Raw genomic sequence first — 19,926 nt, forward strand, 5'->3', positions numbered from 1 at the left:
GGCTCTGTGAGGCACGGAGGTGGTAGCCCAGTGAGACCCTCTGTGGTGGGCAGGGGGCCTGGGGCTCCCAGGGGCCTCGCTCACCTCTCCCTCTGGAGGGGTCCTTCTCCTCCAAGACAACGCGCTGTCCGTCCAGACTCGATATGGGGGCACCGAGGTCCAGCGGCTCTTTCTCTCCGTTCTAGAGACCGAGAGGGCGCACTCAGTCACTCATCCAAACTGGGACAGCTGTCCGTGGTCCCGCTGCTGGCAGCAAGCCTGGCTCAGGCTTGGAGTCTCACACCAGGTGACCCTGGGCCCTGCCACCTCGGCGGGGCTGCCCCGGAGTGCCCTCCAGAGGCACCCAGCCCGCAGGGCCCGGGGTGGGGCCTGGGGTGGGGCACGGGCCCCTGATGAGGAACAGCCAGAGTTCAAGCCCCGGTGGCTGCCTGGACCACAAGGGCTCTGAGGGGTCCATGTGGTGGGGCTGATTCCATCACCTGAGTGACAGCTGGTGGCCTCCCTCTGCCAAGCTGACACCTGGGTGGATGAACATTTGGTGAGGGTGGTGAACTTCCTGGTCCACAAATGCAATGTTTTAAATATGATGTCAACTAGGCCAGAAAGCATCGAATCCCTTAAACCTGGACAAAAGGACCCTCAAGGCCACCTCCCTGAGAGGCCCGCACTGTTAGGAAGTGAGTGTAGGCGGCAGGGCGGGCACCCTCCTCGTGGACCAGGGCTCAGAGGGAGCATCCCAGGTGTGGCTGAGGCAGGTGTGGCGGGGAGAATCCCTGCCGTTCGGGACCCACCGCCACCACTCCAGAGGAAGGCTGAGCTGGGAGCTTGGCCCTGAAGATCCCCAAGGGCCAGGCACCCGGGGCCCTGGGGCAGCCGAGCCACTTCCTGGCAGGAACACGGCTCGACCACGGGCCAGCCTGCAAGTCCCACGCCAGCCCTTTCCAACCTATTTTATAGAGAGGGAAACTGAGGCCAGAGGCATTAAGCTACAGCTCAGGGTCTCAGAGGGAGAGCTGGAAGGGCTCATTCAGCCCTGCCCAGCACACGGGACTCCAGCTCACTGACCTTCCCTCCGGAGCTGGGGAGCGGCTTTGGGTCCCCCCAGGAGGCCTGGACACAACCTAGCACAGCCTTCTCGCTCACGTCAGACTGTGAACAATTTTAGGGTCCGTTTCAAAGACAATTAAAATTCTAAAGACATGTGAAATCACAGTTCTGATAAAGTTTACTTGTTAAAGAAACAAGAACGCAAGGCAGACTACATCACGCGTCACCGTGTTTCAAAGCGAATGGGTGCAGTGTGCTGGGCACTCAGTGACTCCAAAGTAAAGGAGGTCTCAGGCCGCCAGCTTGCCGGCCGGGAGAGCTCCCCACACACACGCACCTCCACTCACGGCGGGGACTCTGCTCACACCCAGGCCCCTTCCTTCTCCCTCCCCAAGTGCTTTCTCCCTCAACCCGCTCACATAACGACCCCCAGCCCTGCTTGGAAATGCCAGAAAGACGGGACCTCTCCGGGGCAGAGACGGGGACTGGGAGACTCCGTGAGGGGATGAGCCTGCGGCCCGGCTCAGGGCGCGGGAAGCGGAGGCATTGTCAGCTCAGACTGGAACCTCAGGCAGACCGCAGGGCTTTTTGTTTTCCTCATTCTGGTTTGCCTAGACCCAAATCACATCTCAAACGCCTGCCTCCACCCCTTCAAGGGTGAGTGTCCCCACTCCGTGGGACGAGATGGTGGGGGGCCAAGGTGACCCTCTCCCACCCAGGGCAGAGCTGGGGATGGTCGTCAGCTGCTCTGGGCCCCCCATACCGTCGCAGGGAGCCGTCGCAGGGAGCCCCCGCAGGCCCCGCATCACTCACCAGCCTGGCCACCAGCTCACTCAGGTGCAGGCCATATTTGGCCACCACGGGCCGCAGCACCTCCGTAACGGGCTTGGTGGGCTTGGCCTTGAGTCCCACTGACCGGTTAATGGGCACCAGATCCAGCCTGCTCGGAGAAGGAGGGACAGAGACATCCCTACTGCAAATACACGTCAGGGTTCCCGGAGGCATTCTGTCTGGAGCAGAACACTGAGGCATCCCCAGGCCCCCGAATGCCCTGGGTCACCCGGTCCCGCCCCAGGTTCTGGCGTGGGGACAAGCCTGCCGGGTGTTCGAGAAGGCTCCCTTTGGAGATGAACAGGGGCCGTTGTGCCCAGCAAAGAGATGTCCCCCCGCAGGATGGCCCACCTGCCGGGCCCCTGCTGTGGTCTCGGGACAGGAAGGGAAAGCGAACCCCCAGCCCCTTGGGTCTGTGTGCAGCCCCGCCCCCCGCCCCATGACGGGGCCAGCGGTCCCCTCCCAGTGGCCAGCAGGGACATCTGTCAGAACACCGTGTGGCTCTGGAAAACATAAAAATGGCAACTGCATTTTTCTCACCGAAACAAAGTCCGCTTCTCCAGGCGCAAGTCCCTGGATGCCAAGATGCTGCTGTCCTGATGCAGCACCAGAGGCTATGGGGCACAGAGGGACAAGGAGGCAGGGGTCAGCATGGCGCAGGTGCCAGGTGGTGCTCCCCAAGAGCTGCAGATCCACAGCTGCGTAGGATGCAAGGGCAGCTGCGAGCGAACCCCCCGTGTGGGGGTCCGGCAGCAGGCCCGGCCCTCAGGCCGCCTCTGGCAAACTGCTCAGACCCGGAGCCCAACACCACGGCCAAGAGGGTAGGTGACCGGGCGGGTTCAGGCAAGACAGAGATTCGCCAGCCTCCCCACAGGCCAGTGCCTCACTGGGCGGGTCCCCTAGGAGAAGGCCCCGAGGGGCTTCTGGGCCCAGTACCTTGTCCCCGCCCACCAGGAAGAGGTCCACAGCGGCCCCGCTGAAGCCATGGCGCTCGCAGAGCCCGGACAGGACCTCCTTGATGGACAGCCCCGCCCTGACGGACACTGTGCAGGACGTCCCGTCGGGGAGTTGGATGCAGCAGTGCTTGGTGGCCTTGTCCCTCTCGGGCGCCAAGGTCCTGCAGGCCTCTGACTGTGGGCAGGAGAGGGCGCTGGGTTACAGGGAGCACGCAGGGCGCCCCAGACAGGCAGAGGTCACTTGCACGCACTGCGGGAGGCCTGCACCCAGCTCCAGAGATGCGTCTGGCCATGAAACCTGCGCAGGGCACAACAGGTCTCAGGAACAACCGAGGGCTCGGGCCTCCGTGTTCCTGCAGGGACAGCTCAGGGTTTCTCCTGACCAGACACTGAACTCACAGCCTGGCCTGGTCTTGGGAGGCAAACACCCAAGAGGCCCCTACGTAACCAGCTCTGCTAGAGCAGGGCACTGCTCTGCCCATGCTCTGGTCTGGGCCTGACTGAGCCAGAAACAGGCGACTCTCTCTGGAGCCCAGAAAGCCACCTCGTGACCCTGAGCTGCCCTCACCCACCTCCGTGCGTGGGACTGGGCCCCCTGTGGGGGGCTGGGCCACACTCAGGGCAAGGCCTGACCCGGTCTGGGGGCCCCTCTAGTGCATCCCATCCTCTTTCCGACCCTTGCTGCCCAGCTCCCAGGACCTGGCCTGAGGCCTCTCCAAGAGGAACAGACTGACCTAATGGACAGCAAGTTGGCCTGACGGAGGAAGAAGGCTGGGAGGGGGCTACAGGAGGTGCTGGGAAGTCCTTCAGGGTGGGCAGGGGCTGCGAAGGGGTCAGGGGGAGGCTGGGCTCCCTCCCATTTTGGTGGCTGGTGGAAGGCATGCCCTGTCAGCATGGGCGACAGCCCATGGCCCGGTCTGCCCCGCCTCTGCCCGGGCAGTGCGTGGCCCGAGCTCACCTGCCGGCCCCTCCGAGGCTGCAGGAGGGAGGCACACCTACGGGGTGGGGGCAGGCCTTTCCCATCGGCAGCATCTGTGACTGGACTGTCCACACTGCTCATGCCCCGGGTTGTAAGCTCGCCAGTCAGCACTGTGTCTTGCACCAGCGTGTTCAGAGGCGTGTCTCCGGGGCGGGTGGGACACGCCTGGGGCCAGCCCATGACTGGGGCCAGCGCACGGGGCAGCACACCTTGGGGCTCTCCTGACACGTCCTCTAGGCCCCTGAGCCGCAACCTCACTTCCCCACCGGGAAGGCTCCCTGCACCCCTCCCAGTGCGGAGCTGCCCTGCTGGCCACTCCACTGTCCCCGTCTCCTCAGGACACTGAGAATCTCTTTCACCGAGTGTCAGTCCAGAAAGCTAGTTCGTCGGTGGCAGACAGATTGCAAAACGGTCCTGACTGCCCCTTCCCATGGACACAGGTGTGAGCCGCCCGGAGCACGAGGCGGTCTGTCAGAAGCAAAAGCTCGTGGACGCGTGGCAAAGCCTCACACCTGAAGGGGATGTGTCCTCTGTACCCCTCTGCGGAGGGCTCCAAAACGGCCGGGTGCTGGTGGAAATCAGGTCCCCAAACGGGCCTCAGACGACAGCCAAAGGCTGGCACTTTCCAACCCACACCTCCCCGCCTGCTCTCACCTCGCCGGAGACTGGGGCCGAACCAGCACCTGGATGCCCCGGTCAGCAGGTGTGGGATAGAGCTGGGCTCCTTGTGCGGCTGGGGCGGGTGAGGAGCCCCTCCCGGACAGCCCCACAAACACGGGAACGTCTGGGTCAGTGGGACAGTCAAACAGCAAGACAGGGACCAAGTACCTGCCTTCAAAGCTTTTCATTGACTGGGAGTTTAAAAAAAAAGGTCACTGAATGAGAACAAGAAGCTCTCAAAACCAAACCCACAGACGTTCTGGTGCCCAGGAACACTCCCAGCATCTACCGGGCGGCTCCTCTCTCCGTCCCAGGGGCCCGTCCCCCACGTCGCCACAGCACTCATTAGGTTGTGACACACAGGCTCTCAGGGACCAGTCGCACCTGCGCTCTGTGGCGCCAGGCAGGCAGGGACTTACCAGGTCCAGGCTCCCGGCGGAGGACACAGAGCCCTGCGACTCCCTGCGGCCCAGGCCTCCGTTGGCGTGCAGGGCGTCTTGTGGGGGGAAACAGCGACTCAGCGTCAGAGCTTCAACGTCCCCCTCAACACAGACACCCCCCTCGCTTGGCCATGGCCCCCACCCCCACCCCTCATGGGGGCACAGGTGCGCCCTCGCCCATTGCTGCCCACACCTCGGGCTCCAAGCAGGTTAGCAGACAGGGAAGTGCTCCTGGGGCAGGGCCTCTCTGCCCGTCATTTTGTCTGGAAATTTTACCCAGCCTGTGGTCTTTCAGCCTGAACAGAAACTGCCTCCTGTGGCCAGCAGTGAAGCCAGTCAGTTCCTGCCCTCTGCCCAAGGTTACATCTGTGGTCTTCCCACAGAGCCCTCAGCCAAGCCAGCACTCAGCCACCGCAGTCACTAACTGAACTAACTGTAACCTTAGGCCAAGCTGGAAACGATGAAGATGCTCATCTAGGAAGGGCCTTCGGCTGCATGGGCTCCGCTCCCCAGCCAGGCTGCTGTGCAGGGCTTGGGGGAGGGGTGCAGGCACAGGGACCCCTGGGTCCCACTGGCCTTCTGAACCACTGGCCTACCTTCCAAAAGCAACAGATCCCAAGGCCACCAAGTCTGAACCCCTGGCAGTGCCTGGGGTCAGGACATAAAGCTCTCTACAGAGCTGCTAGGCATGGGGCCCCCTAGCCCAGGGCCCTGCGCAAGTGGGCAGACTACACGGGGTGACTTTGGCCATCACCCCGCCACTCAGAGGTCCAGGCCTCATCTGCCTCCACGGTGTCCGTGCCCCAGTGGTTCTCTACCTGAATTCTACCATGCTGTCCAACTGTCCTTGAGAAAGGACATGGCCTGGGGAGGAGGGGTCCCCAGCCCCAGGCCACATGCTGCTGCCGCTGCCTGTGAGATGGGCACATGAGGCCTGCTGTGCAGGCCTCAGGGAGGAGGCAGTGAGACCCACACCCCACCGTCCACTGGCCACGGCTAAGAGCTGCTCTCTGCCTGTCTCTCTCTGCCAGGGTCACGGCCTGATTTAAACTTCAGGGCCACAGCCCGGAGCTCTCAGGCGATCTCCTGGGAAGTCCTCGAATTTTCTAAAATCTCTGGGAGGAAGGTTCTTCCAAGCTGTTCTCTGCAGAGTGTTTCAGTGGCCGCCTCACTGATGGGCAGGCCTAGTCCTTCTGGCCGCCAGCGCCATGGCCAAGGGCCCCGAGGCTCTTCCGCGGCTCCAGGGCAAGCCTGTCTCTGTCACACCAGCTCCCCAGTGACACACAAGAAAGAAGCCAAGGAGAAACAGCTAGAATGGGCAACCTCTGGGGCAGACAATGGTAAAAACCCACAATTTTTCAAATGCCCAATAGCCTGACTACAGAAGGACATTAAAAACATTACGAAGGCGGGTGTGGCCCCGCACATGTCCAGGGAAAAGCCAGGGCAGAACCATGAGGCTGCCCGGGAGACAAATGGCCAGTGTGGGTTCTTTTTTTAACTTCGTTGTATTTTCCAAATTTTTTCCTGAGCACCTATTACTGCTCCAGCCAGAAGAACGCGGGAGAGGAGCTGACGGTGGGGGGTGGGGGGGGTGGGGGGGACCATGTGAAGGCCCCGCAGCCCTGCCCACACTGGCCATCCCCGCTGCGGCCCGGCCCCCACACACCACCAACCATTTGTGTGGTCGCCGTGGTCCTTCTTCCTCTGGGACCGCCCGGTGCTCCTGGCCCTGGACCAGGAGAAGAAGGCCCCTTTCCGCCTCCTCTCGCCGTCCTCGTCCCCCACGTCCTCATTCAGGGACCGTCCTGACCTCGATTTCCCGCTCAGCTGTGGTCAGATGGAGAGCATGGTTACGGCCACGCTCAGGCGTGGGAACACGGATCCCCGAGGGCAGCAGGAAGTGGGGGCGGGGCTGCAGGGACTGTCAACTGCCTGCGCAGCAGCCGGCCCCGCCCCCAGCCTCCGAGTGGCTCGCCCCAGAAGGTGCACGCCCCCCGGCTGTGCTCATTCACTGCGGGGCTGACGGCGGCAGCACGTCTGACTTCCCACAGAGCGGCTCCTGCACCGCAGGCCGGCACCTTTTTTGGCGTGGACACGTTGGAGTGGTCCGAGCTGACGCTGTGCTTGGAGGTCGGGCTGCTGGGCACCTGCTGGGAGTCGGGGAGGGAGCGGCCCTCCACCTCCGCTAGGATGCACTCCTGGTACAGCGGGGACTTCAGGAAGCGCGTGTAGCTATCGAACTTCATCAGATTGAAAATCTGCGGGGTAAATGCGACACGGTTGGCCCCGGAAGTAGCCAGAACAGTCGGCCTTGGAGTGCCAGGTGCAGGGACCCGCAGACACCAAAGAGCCCCCATCTCCCCCCTCTCCGCCAGGCCTGGCCCCACGCTACTTTCCTGAACTCCCTCACACGCGGTTGCGCTGTTGCCAGTCTTTTGTTTACCACGCTTCAAACCCACAATCCCAACAGCTCCACAGAGGCGGCACCACGAGGAGCCCGGGGTGGCCAAGGTACAGTCCTGGAGGTGCTGCGCCTCCTGGGTGCGAAGGAGCCCAGACACGCTGGGGAGCAGAAGGAATCGAGGACTGCATGGGAAACTCGCCCGCGCCCTACTCAGTAACCAAAGCCGTCTCTGCAGAGGCCACTGGGGCACGTGCTCTAGGCCACACCAAGTCCAAGGCACGCCCCTCACCGCCTCGACGCCCTGCAGCCCACATGACCCCTGAGACTGCGCTCTCTCATAGGCGCCCACGCAGGCGGAGCCCCGGTGGCCCCACGGTGCTGCCGGCCACACTCGGACGCGGGAGCCAGCGGGCAGACAGGCTCCTGCCCTCCCCACCTGGTGGCCCCGGGAGCTCGCTGTCTGGGACCTGAGTCTCTACCGTGCCCTGGCCAGGGCCCTGCAGAAAACAGAGGCGGGGGGCACCTGGAGCTGCTGCTCCTTGAACATGTCGGGATGCGGGGCACGGAGGGTGTCATCTGCCAGCTGGGCCTGGCTGTCGATGTTGACTGGGGTGGTGGCCTTGCTGCCCAGGAACTTACTGAAGATCTCACGGGCCCTGTAGGAAAGCTGACAGGACAAGTGGGTGAGCCGGGCCCACAGCCCACAGGCGCCCTCCATTCGTGTTTCCTGCATGTCTCACTGCCCTGCCCACATGCCTGACACGGCCCAGGCTCTGGAGACACAGGGTCTCGCTCGGGGCCAGTGAGCACGCCTCGCTCCCGTGAGTACAAGCCAACGCAGACACTCCCCCCGAGTGAGCACCTCCCTGAGTGTTCTCAGTGATGACCGTGTCCCAGAGACTCGGGTGGCACCGAGTCTCACATGCCGTGTCTGTGTGCCATGCTGCACACGTGTGGTCTCTGTGAGGTGGGAACTGGGTCTGTGGAGCGCTGGGGGCACATGCTGACAAGTGGCTTCCCACAAAGGAAGGATGGCACTGGCCACTGCGGCCGTCACAGGCCGTGGCAGACACAGCCTCCCTTGGTGGCCCTGCAGGGGTCCTACCGTGGCTGCGGACGGAAGGCTGGGCGTCCGGGCACAAGCTGGCGCCCCGTCTGTGAGCAGCGCCCCGTGGAGGGTGGTGTGTGGGGTCAGGGGAGGTGCTGTCACTCACCCCCCAGCCGCCCCAGGCCACCCCACACAAGGCCATCCTGCGCCCGGGCCTGCCCCGTGTGGAGAGACGTACCTCTCTCTTGTCGTGTGCAGGAACGTGGCTGAAACACTCGCAGGCCTGCCAGAACAGAATGTTTTCTTCACTGAACTCCTTCCTTAGAAAATCCTAGAAAAACAAAGTCCATAAGCCCCCGACCGTGGCCCGGCACAGGCCGCCCGTCCTGCCACCAGGCCTTTCCCTCAGCTGCGCTGCCGCGGAGCCCAGGGCCAGGGCACCGTGCATGCTGCCCCCGAGAGGTCTCTCAGGTCAGCCGCCCTGCGGCCAGGGCCGCCCTGCGCCAGCAGCCGTCCTCTTGAGAGCCGAGCGCCCCTCGGACAGTGGGACCCGCCCGCTGCCCCCCGCCCAACCCCTTGGCCCAAGTGTGAGGAGACACCTGCCTTGCGGTTGCCTGCACCGCAACCCCCCCCCCATGGCCCCCGTCCTGGGGTTGGAGCCAATGCACCGAGCAAGGGCCTGCAGCCCACCCCGACTCACCGAGAAGTACCGCACACCCAGGGGGTCCTGCAGAAGACGCTCAAAGGACACAGCCCAGCTGGCAACCCTCCGCTCACGCAGGCGCCGGCAGCTCTGCACGCTGGGGAGGCTGGCATTGCTGCTCAGGCTGTGGTTGCTCACGCAGTCCTTCAGGTCAGCGCCGCTCAGCTCTGCAGGCACAGATCTCACCTGTGTACCTGCCCGCACCCCCGCCCGCAGGCCACAGCCCAGGGCCCTCGGCAAGTGTCATCTCCAGCATGTGCACCCAGGCAGCCGCACCGAGCACCGAAGATGTGCCTGGTGTGGCTCTCGGGACAGGGAACGGAGCATGGGACAGCACATGGGACAGGGCTGCCCCATCCCCAGGTGGCCAAACGGGGCGCACATTCAGCAGAAAGTGGTGACCAAAACCACGCTCAACAGGGCTGCCCTGTCAGGGGACTCCCAAGGGAGTTGCCTATGAGCCTCAGAGGCACAGCAGGTCCGAGCCGACTGCCGCAGTGAGCAGCGTGGAGGGCGGGACGTGCCATGCAAAGCCACACCCTCACGTGTGTGCACTCTGCACTGGGATGCTCTCCACGGGAAACTCTCAGGCAAGCTGTCCAAACGGGGCATTTCAGCACATGCAGCGGGTCACGGCTCAGCCACAGGCCGCCCCAGTGCGACCGATGTCACAGTGCCACAGGAGGTTCGCTGCCGAGCCACCCGCAAAGCCCCCATGTGACAGTGCATGTCAACTATAACTGCAAACTTTAAAAAAACTTAAAGACAGGAAAAACCAAATGAATGGGCAGTACTGAGTAAAGGGGATCCAAGCTAAAAGAGCTGCAGTTTCCGTCACTTCCACAAGGGTTCTCGAACCATCTCCCTTCACCAAGAGAAAGGGGTCGCCCGGGACAGCCCCCGGCACCCTCGCCACCTCTGTGAGGACCCTACACGCCCCACCCCCACATGGGCAGGCCTGGCCCACAAAAACTGACAGGGAGGGACAAAGGCCAGCTGAGCAGGAAGAGGGGCGTGCCCTCTTCGTTCCCACAACAGAGACACGGGACCAGGGAGTCCCCAGACCTGTGGGGCATGGGCTGCGGTCCCCGTGCGCCCCTCCATCTGCCCACTGCCCGTGGTGCCCTGCAGCTGGTGCGCGCCAAGCCGTCTGGGCTGGTCGTGGGGAGGAGTCAAGCCCACTAGTTAACTGGCTCCAGCTCCAGTCCAACCATTTAAAAGGCATCTTACCGGTGACAAGGGACCAGAAGGGGGAGAAGACTAGTAAGGGGGGGGGGTCTGTGAAGATTTGCAAAGGCCTGCTGGGGCAGAGGGGACCCTCTCCTTCAGATGAAGCGCCGCCCCCCCCCAACACTGATGACAGGGGCAGAGGCCACGCCCACAGCCCAAGAGGAGGGCCACCCAGCAGGGGGCTGTGCAGAGGGCCAAGGCACAGACCCGCCATCTGGGGGACGGGGGGCCTCCGGGGATCTCTGGGGCCAGGAGAGCTGAACCACATCGGCTTTCATCGACACTTGACCACATGGGACTCACGTGCCACCTGCAAGCCACTTTCTCCCAACCTCTCAGACAGCACTGAGACACGGGGAGGGGGACAGACAGAACGTCAGAGAGTGATCGGAGGCCTTAAACTGCCACAGAAGAAACACAGAAAGGCCCCAGGAAGCCCTGTGGGACCGGAGGGCACGCCACTGGTTCCGTGAGGCTCACGAACCCACCATGCTGTGTGCAGTGCTCTTGCGACAGGCTGCCAGGAGGGCCCAGTGACGGCCTGGGGAAGGCACCGGCATGGAGCAGGGCCACCGGGCGCAGAGCTCACCAACAGCCAGTCAGCAGGCAGCAGGGCAGGGTCTGGGCCAGGCCTCGTGCACACGGAAGCACCTGGAGATGTCTGCCTTAAAAGATTCCGACCCACAGGGTTTCCCCACACGGCTCTGCATTTCACACGCTCAGGACCGCATGACCGAAAGTAGCCTCTCGAGGTGATCGGATCATAAATCCTCACCCAGCTGCCTTGGCAGACAGTCATGCCCCAGGTCTACCTTCTTTAGTCAAAGGGCTAGCAGACTATGCCCCTGTTTCCAGCCCCTCCCCCAGGCCGTCACCACCTTCTGAGAGCCAGGATCTTACCACCCTGGTGAGTAACCAGATCCCACCTTGCTCTCTCCCCACCTCCCTGTAATCCTCCTAATGTTCCCTCCTGAATTCCGAAGGCACAAAAGAATCTGCAAACTTATTCTCCAAGCACCTTTGATCTCACGCCTGGGCCTCTGCCATCAGTTTGGCTCAAATAAGCCTTATAAAAATTCTTCACAGTTTTGGACGTTTTGTGCATCGCAGCATGTGAGAAACACTCCTGTGTATGCGCACACACGCGTACATGTGCGCTCTCTCTTGCTCTGGGACGAGGCCAGCTCTGAGTCTGACGTCTGTCCAATACCCAGGGCATCGAGGGGCTAAACACCGTGACGCCGATGCCCGTGACTAACACAGAGGAAAACACGCTTCCTGAGAGACGTTTTACGAGGACGAGACAACCTGAGTGTGCAAGTCCTTGTGGAGAACCAAACCGGAAACCTGGAGAAATGACACAAAGCAGGGTGACGAGGCAGGGCCAGCCCTGCGCGGTGCTTCCCATCTCTGCCCTGGTCCTCAGCAGGTGCACCAGCGACATGCACCACGGACGGGACACTCGGCCCCTTCTGACACACGGGGGTCAGCCCCACGGGACCAAGGCTGAAGCGCGCGGATGAGATTGGAAGAGACGTGAGAACACCACACGGGGCTGTGTTCTGAAGGGGGACAGAGCGAGGAGCCAGAGGACACAAGTCCAGAACCATAAATGAGCACAGGGACCCACGGACAACAGGGCGGTGGCCACCACAGGTGGGGGAGGGGCGGGGGTGAAGGGTCAAAGGGTGCAGCATGGTGACAATAGCTGGTAACATTGAGTGGTGCATCTGAAAGTTGCTAAGAAAACAGATCTTGAAAGGCCCCATCCCAAGAAAAAAATTTCTGTGACTCTGAGATGAGAGACGTCCACTAGACTTACTGTGGTGACTTCACAACAGACACAGACGCCGAGTCACCGTTCCTACCAGACACCGACACTGTGTGGACCAGCCGCACACCAGTGAGGGTGAAATAAGTGAGAGAAACCTTCCCACGTGAAAAGCACTGTGGGAAGTATATATGACATGTTACACAGATCAGGGGTGATTTTCTTTATATTTAACAGGAACTGTACATCAGCAAGAAAAAGATCAAGGTTTTAAAAAGCGGAGGGGAAGCTCGGACTGTCAGGGGGCAGGAGCCTGAGACGGCCCCGCCCCTGAGGGGGTGTGCCCAGACCCTCCCCAGTGAGCGGCTCCGTGCCCGCTGACGGCCAGGCCAGCCGGCGGCCAACAGCCGAGGCCAACACCATGACAGGCAGGACCTCAGCAAAGGTGCCTTTTACATGGGTAACCAAGGGGATCTCCCCAGATGAAAAGTCGTATCAGCACCAACACGTTCACCGCCCCCACTGTCCTCGAGGCGATAAAGGCTGAACTGGGAGTGGAGGGACGAGCAGAAGCCGACTGACCGCGGGGCGGCAGACCCAGCCTCCCAGGACGGGACCAGCACGCGCAAAGGCCGGTGGCAGAGGGAAGTGGCCCAGCTTAGCGAGGGGCAGGAGCGGCGCGGATCTGGCCCTGGGGGACAGCGACAACCAGAGGCCTGCCTGTCAAGAAAAGACCTTCCTTCCTTGCAGGTCCCTCTGGCTGGAGTGGAGGGCAGCCCTGAGCTCTGTCTCCACAGGCCAGCTGGACCCTGGCCAGGGGAGGCAGAGAGGGAGACAGGGCACCAAGCACGGCCAGAGCAGCCGTGCCCCATCGAGGGCGTCGGAGCTTTCAGTCCTCGGATGCAGGGTGTGTGGGCTCCAACAGCACCAGCAGACTGATGCAGAGTGCCTGCCCCCCGCCCCGCCCGCAGCGTGGGCAGGGCCACGGAGGGGAGCCAGTCCACGCTGCTGAGAGGTGCCTGCCCACGCAGGGCCCTGCGGAGCACCCCACTCTCCTTCCTGAAACAGATGACACACTGTCCCATTTCTAAATGCACTGCCCCGACGCCTGCTGCCTGGGCCTCCGCTTAAGCGCCAGGAGCTCACTGAGGGGACAGCAAACACAGTGACATGGAGGGCAAGGCCATGACCCTGGCTGCCTCCCCCTCGACAGCCAGGGCTCCTGGCACAGGCATGGTCACTGCCCAGAGCGTGCCCAGGCAGACTCCCCTCCCCCTGGGGACCCCCAAGCCAAGTCCCCGATGGCACGGCCAGGCAGAGGCTACAGAGAGCCATGTGGTGGGCGCGAGCCCCCGTAGAGAGGTTAAGGTGGAAGCCGCCCACGTGGGCTACACAATCCCAGCACCTTCCCTGTGTCTTCAACACACACACAGGGTCCCTTGTCTTGGGCTCACTCTAGACCTATTCTCGACACATGGAAGGTGGTGCATGTTTATGAAGGATGAACTTGAACTTGAAGTACCTTTAGACACCAGGATTCCCACCTAACTCCAAGGCCGGGAGATAAACGCCCCCACATACCCCATCCACTGCCTGACTCTCCGTCAGTGTCAGGTATGTGGGAAAGCCGTGCACTTGCTTTCCGACCAAAGGGCACCCCATGGCAGAACCCGTGCCCCTCCCCCACCGACAGCGGCTTCAGGGAGCACGTCCCGGTTTTTGCCGCCACTGCCGTGGACTCTATTCTTCCAGGTGACCAGTTAAGAAAAGCTTTCCTGGTGAGAAAGCTCTGAAGTCGGTTTCGGATCTGCTGAAAAACAGAAAAGCCACCCCCTCCACGCTGGTCGGACACACGTGGGCTGCCTGTCACAGATAATGAGCCGCAGAGCTAAATGCTCTAGACAATTCTGTAACTCGGGCGTCACCCGAGTGGTCCCACCAGACTGCCTCGCCAGACCACCGCCTCAGACCAGGCCCGGGCAACACTGACAGCCTGGCCCGGGCGCCTCCCGGGGCTGCGGGCCGCCGGCGCCAGCTGCTGGGCCCCGCACACATACCTGAGGGCCACACAGGCCGGCCTGCCCCCGCCAACCACAAGGTGCACACAGCATGAGGGACTTTACCTGGGTGGAGCTGGTAAGAGCCACTGTGGTGCCACTTAACCAAATACTTCCAACCACTCACTGCACACCACCCCTCCGAGTCCATACCGGGGCCGGCCGGCACAGCCCCCGGGGCCCCGGGCCAAGGCTCCGGGCCCGCACTCAGACATCGCTCCCTAGCTCGCTCCCCAAGGAGGCGGAAGAGCGCGCTTTCTCAGGGCGCAGCGGCACAGGCGGACAAAGGCGACTCTCCCTGCAGGCTCCGGGGAGGAAACCAATAGTGTGCTGAGCACAGAGTGCCACAGAAGACGCATGTATAATTTATAGGAGACCTTTAGCCTGCTGCTGCGACGGAGCTGAATTATTTAGGCTGCCGAGCACCACCGCACAAGCTGTGCTCAGAGGCACCAGTGCCGGAGACGAACGTGGGCCAGCCTCCCGCGGGCCGGCCTCCCGCTGCTCGGCTTGGCCTTGGTAACTGGGTTTGTTAAACTAGCAACAGCAAGGGGAAAAAGGAAACACTTGTAGCTTCTTACACTAATGATGAGGGTCGTAAACTCTTATCTCCCCATGTACCTTCAAACTAAGCACCTTTCCATCTCTGACACATAAAACGTGCCTTTTTTATTGGAATGATCGCCAGGAACCGCACAGGGTCAGGAAGGAGGGGCAGGTACGAGGCAACCTCAGCCACCGGAACCACCTGTGCCCCGGAGGGGTGTTTTTAAGTCGAAGCGGGGGATGCGTGTGTCGGCTCCCTGAAGGCGCTACAGAGTGGCGGCCGGCGGGAGCTGACGGCAGTCCTGCCCCTGCCCCGCAGTCTCCGACGGCCACCCCAGCACAGGCCACCGCCACCTGCCGACAGCTCTTGTAAAAAGGGTTATGTCAATCTCAACATTCTCCAAGAGAGAAACTGCAGACGAGGGTCTGCAGACGGAGCACGGCCTCCGTCAGCCCTGCTTTTCCGTCCATGTCCTTTCTGGCCTGAGTTCTGAAGCAGAGGATGACCCCATGGCCGCGCCGCAGTGAGGCACGTAGCACGGGGGCAGCTGTGGCAGAGTCAGGCCCCGGCCCTCTTTGGCACAGGCCCCCTGTGCCTCCGTCCCCTCGTTGCCATGAGGACCCGGAACCACACCTGGCAGGGTCAGCGCTCAGCCAGGCAGAACACTGGCGCAGCTGAACAAACTGGGCATGGTCGGGGTGCCGTGGGCCAGCACCCCCCCCCCCGCACCAGAATGCCACGCTGCTACCTGTTCAGGGCAACTTTTCACCAGGGGGGATTTCAAACCTGCAGGGAGGCTGGGAACAGCACAGGGCGCCCCACACCCCTTCTGGCCAGAGCCACCAGCTCTCTGCCTGCTGCCACCAACCACGTCAGTCTCTCTCCTCCTCTCTCTCTCGTCCTATTCTTCCTCCTAAGGCATGCACACTCATGCCCACACTCACATGCATGCACACACTCATGTGCACAGCCATATACCCAGCCACACCCATGTATACTCACACACTCAGCCACACTCTCACACTCATACACACTCAAATACGTGCACACACACTCACACCCGTAACTTTCCCCAAAGGCCTGGAGTCCCCCTGGAGACCCACAGCCCGTGGCTCCCGAAGAGCACAACCCGTCCTTCACCGCCACAGCATGGCTGTGGGCACTGGGGACGCAGTGGAGCTGTGCTCTGGCCACATCAGCAGTGTCCTTCCCAGCTGCCCCCCACCATCCAGGACCGAATTCAGGGTCACCGGCTCATCAGGTCCCTTTCGAAGCCTTCCCTTCTTCTTGCCGCAGTCCCTACCAGTGTCACTCTGTCCCCTACGGAGGAAGCACAGGCACAAGGTGCCCAAGCCCCTGCAATCTCTCATAGCGTGCCCCCAGAGCGAAGGTGACCGTCCTGGGGCGGTCACACTGGGTTCAGACATGGACAGGTGGCACACACCTTCAGCCAGCGCAGCCTCAGGCCCTCCCAGGAATTAGGCTGCACGGCGACCCCAGAACGGAGCCTAGAGACGAGCCACTGGGTCCGACCAGCCCTTTTACACATGATGCTGTCGGGGGCCGAACCCCTCTGACCGCCCGAGGTCAGCGGCGGCAGTGCCAGGCCTTCCTCGTGCTCCACGGAGAGGCCTTCCCCCACCAATCTGGCCTCCTGCCGGGGACCCACAGCCCTGCGGGGGGGGCCAAGTGCCCCTCCTCGGGCAGCCCCCGTGTGCAGAGCAGAGGGGAGCCCCAAACGCGAACTGTCCCCGAGGCCGCACAGGGATAGCCTGAGAGGGAATGCGGGCAGACAGGGATGCCGGGGGCTCATGAGGCCCTACCCATGGGCAGAACAGCACCGCAAAGGGCCACGTGGGCTGTGTAGAGGCAGGCGGACACGTGTGAAGCCCATCGCCGTGCCCTGGCCATTCAGGATTCCAGGCTCAGGTGATCGCCCCCAACCACCAGAGGCCGGCAGACTAGAGGGGGCGCCTGCCCAGGGGGCCTCTGGCCCGTGCCTATTGGAGACCCTGGGTGTGTTTCAAAGATCGGCCTCATCAGCTTAGTTTACCACACGGGCTTCAATGGAAAAAAGCGCCTTACTCACAAAGCAGTGTCTGCAGGGGAGCAAGGGCACCTCATCTCAACAAAGAAAACACGCGTGTTCTCTAGAGACAGCCTTTCACCTGGGCTGAGGGCCACTCGGGAAGTGCAGGAGCCCCCGGCGGCAGTCTGCCCCAGCCCAGGGGACCCTGCTCAGTGCCGAGGTCCAGGCCCCACGCACGGGCTCCACGCAGAAGGACTCTCCGCGGCGCCTCCCACGGCCAAGGGGCCAAAGGCCCTGCCTTGAGCCCAGGGCTCCGAGACCCTGTGGGGGGCCAGGCCCCTTCCCCACGGCACAGTGCTGGGGGGCCTCTGCTCGGGGAGGAAAGGCACAGAGGCAGGACACCGCATCGCTGCATGAGCAAGGCAGCTTCTGCCTCCGGCATGGACCGAGAGACCAGGCCTGTGGGTGGGGAGACAGGACACCGAGAGGGAGGAGAGCACGCCTGGGCGTGTCGGGTGTGCGCTGCGTGTTCCGTCCGTATGATGCTTTGCACTGGCGCTCACAACCAGATGCCGACTCCACGGGGTTTGAATTTGGTGGCAGACCCCACAGGCATGTAAACGGTGGTGTGGCATTAAAGGGGGAAGCCATGTGACTGTCCCAGCAGAGGCTGACAGGGCCTCCGATGAAACTCGGCACTTGTTTTCAAGTTAACGGTTAAAGGTCAGAAGCGTGCCTGCCAGAGCCCGATACAGGGCGAGGACGCCCGCTGCCTCAGGCACCTCGCAGCAGCACCGCGTTGCAGGTCCTGGCCAGCACTACAATGACGGGGAGGAAACAGATTTCAACACCTGTAAAGGAAGAGCCAAATAATTCTTCTTCTTGGGTGATGCCATGTGACGAGAGCGCCCAAAGCACATCAGCTGCATGGCTGACCCTCTCCTGTGACTAATGGAAGTTGGAGAGTATAGGCAGAAAAGACAGCTGTTTTCCAAGGCCACTCAGATCTGGGGTCATTTGCTACTGCAGCGTTCCTTAACCGGAGTGGGCCCACACACTCACCTACGCATTGGTTTGGGCGCGGTGCCTTTTTAGGGGTAAATCTCTGTCTTCGAAGTCACTTTTCTGAAAGTTGATTTAGCTAATCAAGGTTTCTTTTTCTCCTGGGCCAACTTTGGTGATTAACGGTTCCCCGAAAATAGCCCGGCTGACCTAGTAACCGAGCGCACGAACCTAGTGTGCCTCACTGCCCCTTGCGCTGCGTCAGGGCCCCTTTCCACTAGTGACCTGGGCTTCATCTCCGCCCCCTTTTTCTTGACCACACGCCCCAAAGACTTGCCTTTTGGTTTCATCAATCAACTATACACTGTTCTCTTTTCTGTTTTGTTAGCTTATGCTTTATCCATACTTCCTTAATCTTGACTTGCATTTGCTGTGTTGTTTCTCCCAACTTCCTGTGTCAAAAGTGTGTTTCCTCCATTTTCCAACTTTTCCACGGGACACACACTTCATGCTGCAGCTTCCCCGGAAACCCACTCCGGCCACACCCGCCGGAGCTGCTCTCGGCTGTTCGGCAGTCCTGACCCGCAGTGGGGTTTCCATTCAACTTTCTCCTTGACCCGTGGATTTAGAAGTGCAGCTTTAAACTCCCAAATGTATGAATTCCTTGGGTGGTTCTTTCATGACTGGTTTCATTTAACGACACTGCTGTCAGTAGGTGTGGCTGATGTGCCCCTAACATTTCTAAGTCTGTACCTACTGCACGTCCAGTGGGCGGCGCAGTCAACTTTGGGAAACACCCACTGCCCCTTTGGGGAGAAAGTGTACTATTCTCTGTTGGGTGTGAAGCTCTCTCTACAAGTAAATTGGACTGAACTTCCCCATTTCACCATTCAGATACCCTGTGATCCTACTGTTTTGGAACAGCCTGCTCTCCCGGCTCAGGAAAGCTGGGGGACAGCCCCCGCCATGCCGAGACACTCCTACACGGTGTTGCATCCGCCTGTCCTATCGGAGGCGCCCTCTGCACTTCTTGCGACTGTCACTTTGAGTGACACTGTTTGATAGTCGCACCAACATGCCAGTCTTCCTTCTGAGTGTCTTCCTGTTAGGTCTTCTTCCATTCAGTTATTTTTAATCTTCCTATGTCGCTTTGTTTAGAAACTGAATTTTAACGATGCAGGGTCTGTCTCCTCTGATGCCCTTTCTCCCCCACCCACCCCCACGCCTCGTAACCATCTCCAGGCCTGTCTAGGGCTCTGTCTGCCCAGTCCCTCTGGGCAGTTTGACCCCCTTCCAGGGTCCGGGGCGTCAGGAAGCCGTGAATAGCAGTGTGTGTGGCTCTCCCGAACGTGCTGTGGCTTCACAGACCACACCCCACAGTCAGAGGGGAAAGCATGCGTGCGCCACGAAGCTCTGGGTCCAGCCACGGTGGAGTGCCCAGGAACAGACATCTGCCCGCGTAACTAGGGAATACGGTGACATGCGTGAAGCGAACGTTTTTACCAACCACGTCACGGTCAACACAAGACCCTGATTCCTGATGGAGAAGCTGTCAGGGAGGCACGCCCTGAGATCGCCTGGCCACCAGCAGGACCCCTTCCCATGTCATCCCAGGGCAGGGGCCTGAGCAGGCCCAGCTCTGCGGCTGAGATGAAGCCGGGGCGTCAGGACTCCAGAGGCCCGAGGGGCAGCAGGACGGAGCTCTGCAGAAGGAGCACCCAGGCTCTGCACGGCTCCTCACGTCCGCAGCAGCATTCGAAGCTGTGCCTGAAAAACTCAGGTGGGACCCCACAAGGCGGAAAGCAGCTGGGGGCTGCGGGGTGGACACGCCCAGAGCCCCCAGGGCTGGGTGCCGTCCACATGCCCCCCGGTTCTCAGTGGGCACCAGGACTTGGGAGGGGGCCCGCAGGGCGGCCTGAGCCGGCCTCCAGGAGAGCCACACTAGACTTGCCCTAAAAAGCCTAGAAACAAGCCTCGAAGGAACCAAGCCAACCCGTAAGTAACCTGACTGCCTACGAAAACAACCTCTACCCCCTTCGAAGGAAGACGACTAAAGTCAGCCCCCAGCAAAAGTCACTAGACACGTGGAGATTCGTGAAAAAATGTGACCTGAACCTGGGAGAGAAACTGGTCAGCAGTGTGGCCCTGACCACCAGGGCAATGACGTTCACTGACAAGGAACCTGCGGACACTCGAGGTGCTGTGACGGCCTCAAGGGT

At 61.6% G+C, this 19,926-nt stretch overlaps 1 protein-coding gene across 4 annotated transcripts in view; it reads right to left on the reverse strand.

Annotated features, from left to right (window-relative positions):
* RGS12 (regulator of G protein signaling 12) overlaps positions 1-19,926 on the reverse strand; it is an 82,155-nt gene that overhangs the window by 11,069 nt on the left and 51,160 nt on the right. For all 4 annotated transcript variants that reach the window (XM_037046586.1, XM_037046611.1, XM_037046595.1 and 1 more), the window contains 10 exons: positions 9,069-9,238; positions 8,607-8,699; positions 7,844-7,987; positions 6,995-7,174; positions 6,590-6,743; positions 4,893-4,969; positions 2,815-3,009; positions 2,419-2,492; positions 1,861-1,987; positions 85-181 (listed from right to left, as the gene is read on the reverse strand). In XM_037046586.1, the coding sequence (XP_036902481.1) occupies positions 85-181; positions 1,861-1,987; positions 2,419-2,492; positions 2,815-3,009; positions 4,893-4,969; positions 6,590-6,743; positions 6,995-7,174; positions 7,844-7,987; positions 8,607-8,699; positions 9,069-9,238 (1,311 nt within the window). The remainder of the gene's footprint in view (positions 1-84; positions 182-1,860; positions 1,988-2,418; positions 2,493-2,814; positions 3,010-4,892; positions 4,970-6,589; positions 6,744-6,994; positions 7,175-7,843; positions 7,988-8,606; positions 8,700-9,068; positions 9,239-19,926) is intronic.

Source organism: Sturnira hondurensis, unplaced genomic scaffold, assembly GCF_014824575.4.
Source record: "Sturnira hondurensis isolate 20B ecotype Veracruz unplaced genomic scaffold, ASM1482457v3 Scaffold0000780, whole genome shotgun sequence".
Lineage (NCBI taxonomy): Eukaryota > Metazoa > Chordata > Mammalia > Chiroptera > Phyllostomidae > Sturnira > Sturnira hondurensis.